The 6,554-nt window shown below is 36.5% G+C and overlaps 1 protein-coding gene across 1 annotated transcript; it reads right to left on the reverse strand.

The window, feature by feature from the left end:
- Window positions 1-241: 241 nt before the first annotated feature.
- Window positions 242-5,895, reverse strand: LOC145780275 (transmembrane protein 184C-like). Its single transcript, XM_082591978.1, has 10 exons — window positions 5,797-5,895; window positions 5,535-5,653; window positions 5,027-5,194; window positions 4,375-4,527; window positions 3,304-3,428; window positions 2,890-2,983; window positions 2,673-2,785; window positions 1,434-1,546; window positions 761-913; window positions 242-555 (listed from the first exon to the last, which is right to left on the reverse strand). The coding sequence occupies exons 1-10, from the start codon at window positions 5,810-5,812 to the stop codon at window positions 242-244; spliced, it is 1,368 nt and encodes a 455-aa protein (XP_082448104.1). The 5' UTR covers window positions 5,813-5,895.
- Between the last annotated feature and the right edge of the window lie 659 nt (window positions 5,896-6,554).

Consider the following 6,554-nt stretch of genomic DNA (forward strand, 5'->3'; position numbering starts at 1 on the left):
AACAGCAATATAATACTTCGTTTCTAGCACTAGTTGCTACGTTCATCTGATGAAATTGAAAGTAAACAACTTTCAATTTCATCAGATGAACATAGCAACTAGTGCTAGAAACGATAATTGTCCTGATGAACAACCAAACTTTTCAGTATTCAATATAATACTTGACGACAGGGAAGTGCTTCTGTACAGTAGCTTTAAGCTTAATCGTAGAATGAAAAAAAGGCAAAGATCTCCAGAAATGTCAAGAACTACTTTTCCGATGCACTGAATTATCAACGTGGGTTCCCTTGTTCGCAGTTTCTTCAAAGCTATCTTCTGCATCCGATATACGCTGAGGAAGAGATCCTGAGGATGTTTGTGGAGTGATGTTTTCCTCGTTACTCCCATTTTGTTTGTTAAAGTTTGATCCGTATGGGCTCCCACCGTAACCCAAAACATTGGCAAGTTCCCCGTCTGAAGATGATGGACTCAACAAACTGGTTTTCTCGTCCACGCCATTTGCTTTCGACTTGGTCCTTCTTTTCCATGGAGGACGGACATCCCTGACGTGGTTTCCTGAAACGTTAGTTCCAAAATCAATTTTGTCTATTAAAGAGACTATAAAACGCGTGTTATTGCCAGCATTCACTAAAACTACTTACCCAGACAGCAAAATTCGTCATAATACTGTACAGAAGCATGGTTCAACGTATGCAGACGTTGAATCAATGTAAAAATGACGGGTTTTGCTATCTGTGTACACAATTTCATAAACACTCACCAACTCTTATCACGTGATCTGTGACGTCTTCTCTGACATCGGACACATCAAACATATTCTTGATCGAACGATACCAAGGTATGTTGTGTCCTTCGGTCACGAAGGGTTGATAGGAAAATGTGTAGTGATGTGCAATAGCGGCAAACAACATCTCTAAAAAAGATAATTTTTATTTAAATGGAATAAATTCATTCAAACTCTTATGAAATTCGAAGGTTACATCGACTCATTTCTGAATGAAAAATATTTATCGAATGCGTCCAACCCTCGCAATGCGAAGAACAAGAGCCGTTAAATCGTATGGATGGATAGACAATTAGACATAGATAGCTAGTTAGAGAGGAAGACCCTTTTCGTTTGTACATCGATTGGAATTTATCGATTTAAAAAAGTCAAACGCACAAATGATAAAAGATTCATGTGTTGGTGTCATTGACCCATGCAAAATACCAACCTTAACAGACAAATATTCAAAGAGTATAAAGACTTTAAAGACGCTAACATACAGTGAAAGCAGACATGCACTTTCATAATAATGTACTGAAAAATCGATGTCCGAGAAGAAATCGCAATTTTATGTCAATTCATGGAGTAAAAATCAATGTGTGTAAATCCACAGCCACTACATCGACTCAACGTTGGCGAACGTCAAGCAGCTTCCAGTATTCCATACCAAAGCATATCAACAAGTCTTGGAGCCCATTAGCGAATTGCTCTTTGGTGTCCCAACCCCACTTCGTGTCGAATGGTGATACAGCGACGATGACAGCAATCACGACGCTTTGCCTGCGATCACGATAAACGAATTCAATTCTAGATTGTATGATGTCTACAGAATAACAAGACCATCAGTAGAAATTTAATACATTTTCTGATCGGTTTTGCGCAAGTATTCCAAAGCACCACGCTACGCTTCATCGTTGAAATGAGACTTTTGAAAGCAAATTAGACCACTCTTGTTTCACGCGTAGCTGCCGATCACCCCATATGAGAAACTTTCATGAAATCAATAAAATCCCTTTATTCCGGTGCAATTCCACGGAATGGCCCGTTTCGGCTAGTCCTATTCGGCTAGTTCCCTATTCGGCTACAGTTTTGAATTGTATTTAGTATTTTATTCCGCAATATCGTTTCTTTTGCATTCCGACAAAGAAAAATAAATTGAAATGAAATTTAGCGCAAAATGTTTGAACTATTAAATTGAAATGTTTGCTCACATAAAATCGACATGTATCCTACGTCACCGTCTGTATGCAAACTTAGAATATATTAGAATTGCAGACATAGAACCAATGTAAGAATGACGAATTTTGTTGTCTGGGTTCGTTCAAAATAAGTGTTTTACATCAAAACAACATTTTTCATGATTAACAATAGAGGTTAATGAGATAAAGTCTCAGCGAAAACGTGTCAACAAAAAAAAGACAGTTGCCCAATAGCGTTTGCCATAAAAGATGAATTTAAAAGTTAAAACCTAAGTGGCAGTTTAGAATAAACTTGGGTTTCGGCGTTACATGACCTGGAACTCCTTTGGTTACTTCCTTCGTTAGACTCTCAGTTGATGTTACTTTATCATGGCAGAAAAAGACTGTAGCCGAATAGGGAACTAGCCGAATTGGACTGTAGCCGAATAGCCTAGGGAACTAGCCGAATCGGACTAGCCGAATTGGACTAGCCGAATCGGACTAGCCGAATAGTAGCAGACCGGCAATTCCAACCCAAACATGACCATACGCTGGCAAGCAACACGACATGACGATGACAATCGTGTGTTACTGCATGCAAACAGCAGGACGTGAGTGAGAAATAACTTCATTACAGTAAAAAAAAGTTTTGTCGAAACAGATAGTAGAAAAATGGGACAAAGTTATTATTTTTTTGTTTGTAACAGCTTACAAGGCGTTTGACTCACCAAAAAGAAGCGAACACAACCATCTTGACGCATATGAATTTCCCAACGGGTTTAATTGGCTTCAGCTCTTCTTTTGTTGCAAGGTAAAACAGGAAAAGACAATACATCGCCCACTGTGAAGGGAAATTGAACATAAGACGTGCAAAGCTACTCATCCTCAGTTTCACATGCGTTATTTATATCATTAGGTTGAGAGAGCAACTGAAGTGGTACTTACAATTTGGGAAACGTTGTTGATAATCATGAGGTAAAACCAAGCATATCTTGTGTCAATAGCCCCTTCATGATATGTGCCTGTCAATTCACAGATACTGAAAAAATACAGTATAATTATATGCATGTTATCAGGCATAGGTATTTGCGAATTTATCTTCTTGATTACACAGCACTAAAGTTTATTCTCAATTGCAAACAAGCAAGTACCGGAAAAAAAGTAAAGGTGATGTGGCCTACGCTACAATCAACATGTAACACCATAAAAAATTCACCATTGAGATCGTGGCGAGTTGACAGTTGAGCTTAGTTGCATGAAGTAGCACTCATGTGTTTAGGCTCATTGAGCCTCGTCATCCATGAGCATTACACCATGCGTATTGCGTAAGCTTCATTATTAAACCTATTTGTTACTTACAAAGCTACTAGAGTAGTCAGTGGCCTGATGAGAGTATATTGCAGTACGCCTTGCTTACATCGTTGGATAAAGACTCCTCCCATAGGCCAGAAAGGCAAACAGCAGAAAGGAAAAATATGCTTTTGCTAGAACACAAGACACCACATGAAATTAAAGGAACATGATATTATATAATTTTTAATTTCGTGTTTGCATAATATCACCGAGAAGAACAGTACCCTCACTTGTATTTACATTAAAACACGAAAGCACCACACAATCATGAGCATTAAATTACATGAAAAGTTTATGAAAAGAAACAAAGCAGAAAACAGAAATAAAACATGCTAAGTCAATAAAACTATAGATGAAGATACACCAAGGCACAACCTAAGAACCAGTGCTTTGGAGCCTCTACAAAAAAGGTCTGGCTCCGGAACTGTCAGGACGGGAGGTTATAGTGGTTCGCCCAGGAAGTGTGTGTGCAAGTGGCAAGCTGTGTGGCTGGCTGAGGTCAAGGTCATGACCTAGATAAATCTAATCGGATGGCTAGAAAACATCGGAATGGCCCGTTTTGGTGAGTCCGATCCCTTAACAGGGAATTTTTTCAATTTTTTTTTTTAAATTATCGGTTACCGTAGCCTAATTATCATTGCCATTTTAGGGTTAGGGGTTAGAGGTTAGGAACTCACCGAATAGTAGCAGACCCAGAAAACATTGCCAACTTTGAAATTTACCCAAAAGTTTACTCCTAAATGAACCTCCCTTTAAAAGACTCTAAACATTGCCAATAAAGCACTTTCTTTAAGTGTTTGGTTTCCAGTTTACTGCTTTGTGAGGGTGGAAATTTAATTTCAGCATACGAGATATAAGCTTCAACAATAACAAAACGTCTTTTACAATGTACGATGTACTAGCAAGTCAATGAACAGGGAAAGTTCACAAAAATCTTTAAACAAAATTAAAAATTAATTTCATGTTCAGTAAAGGTACATGCTTTCATAGCTAGCATGGCAAAAAACTTACAATTGTATAAAAAATTATGTCAACAAACAACAATGGTAGCAGAAACTTTCTAAAAACTGTGCTGACCTGATCTTTGTTTCCAAGTGTTCCAGCAAGTTCATATTCTCTAGTCAAATAGTTCAACAAAAATACCATGAAGTTGTATATTACATATGCTTCATAACACTCACGGATTGTATCAAAGTAAATCGCAGTTGGAGGAAAGAGTATAGCAAACCACTGTAACAATAAGAAAAGTAATAACTTACAAAGCCATTTATTTACTCAAATTAGTTTTAATTACCATACCAGGAATGATTCCATACAAAAACTACAATCAGATTTGAAAAATAACCAGATTTTAGTATCAATTAGCTTCTAGCTTCTAACACTTGTAAATTTCTAACGTTCTAGCAGAAAGAAAAGCAGTGAAATTTGAGAATTATCAATATACATATGTTGTAACACCTGACAAATAAACATAAACAATAAAACATTTCATGTGTTTCAGGATAATGTAAAGACATTTATTCCTAAAACAAGACAATGAGTCACAGAGGTTGAAAGTGAAAGTGTTTAGTGGATGACAATAGAACATGAAGTTCAAAAATGTCATAAACAATTAAACATATGTACCGGTACCGTATATAATCTACTTACGTTCTAATAAATTTTGACATTGTATTGCTATTTCAAGCAATCATGATACATTGAATTGATACAACTATTATGAACTTACACTGTCAATAGCATACACAGGGACCATCCAAAGAATACGCATGATGGGCTTTTGCAATTCAGGCTGTGTGAAGTATATCAGATGGTGCAAAATTGTCCACAAAGAAATTGGTATGGTTACCATAACAAAGACGCCCGCTACAAATGAAGCGACAGTTTGAGGTGTACTCTGAAAAATATTGAACTCAGTAATTTCAATTTGTAAAAAAAATTGTGATAATCCAATGAAAAAATAGTGCAACGTACATTTTAATATGATGCACAACACTTAAGCTGCTATTCCAAGATATCACACAACAGTAAGAAACCTGACTTATCTCAGGCTGTGGGAAATTTTAAATAAATTTTTTTCTGGCTACAAACACAACAATTTTACATAAATTTTATCAGAAAATACTTTCGATGGCATACATATATACAATATAGATGTCACAAAGTATCTTTCACAAAAACCTATAAATTTACTAACTATTCACAAATTGCATCAAGTGTCTGCTTGGTTGGCTTACGTGATTTTGATATAGCTTCACACATAAAAGTGGCAGAGCAACAAGAAGAATAAGAGAATAAAGAACTATCACAATCGGGCGAATCCAAAACCTCCATCCACGTAATTCTGCACGTGTTTCTACAACAAAAAATCATAACTGTAGTGTATATGTACCAAAATAATATTGACAACACAATCATGCCACTTTTTTATTATGTATAATGGAGTGCAATATAAACCTGGTATTAAAACGATTTAATTGCATGATTGCACTGCAGTACCTTGTGTATTTTCCATTGCTTAGTTGCGGCGGTTATGCAATCAGTTGGTTGTGAACATAATGGATAAATCAGTTTATCACCACATGTATATTACCAAATCCTAAACCTTTGTAAAACCAGATAAAACATAAATAGAGACTATAACAATAGATAGTGACTATAGCATCTGAGGCTATGGTCACTGTAGTGTACGTCCCTCAGAATCATGTCATGCATTCAAGCCATGGCCTAGACCTAGACATTGTGCATAAGCCTTCAGAACTGAAGGCTGAAGTCCACTGCAGGTAAAAGTGCACTTGGTTTCTACATTTGCCCAAAATGCTACATATTCCATTGTTTCAGTGTTTTTTTCATCTTGCAATCTAAATACAGTCAACCCCGCTTAATCGGACCACATCAGGACCAAGCCAAATTGGTCCGATTAAGCGGGTGGTCCCATTAAACGGGGAGAACGAATTTTGTTATTTTTTTCATCGTTTTTGAAAATAGTTTAAGCATTTTAAGCACCTCGTTGGCGTTTACGCGAAGCTGTAGCTGCACTAGGTTATAGGCGAATTCTTTGTAAAGCAATTCTTCGTAAGCAATTCTTCGTAAAACAATTGTTCGTAAACATTTGTTGGTGAAATGAAATCCGTAAAAGAATTTTTCGTAAAGCATTTCTTCGTATACGTCAAATCTCCATTGCATACACGAATAAATGCTTTGGGAAGAATTGTTTTACAAAGAATTAACTTTACGAAGAATTATTTTACGAAAAA

Source organism: Aplidium turbinatum, chromosome 11 (assembly GCF_918807975.1).
Source record: "Aplidium turbinatum chromosome 11, kaAplTurb1.1, whole genome shotgun sequence".
Classification (NCBI taxonomy): Eukaryota; Metazoa; Chordata; class Ascidiacea; order Aplousobranchia; family Polyclinidae; genus Aplidium; species Aplidium turbinatum.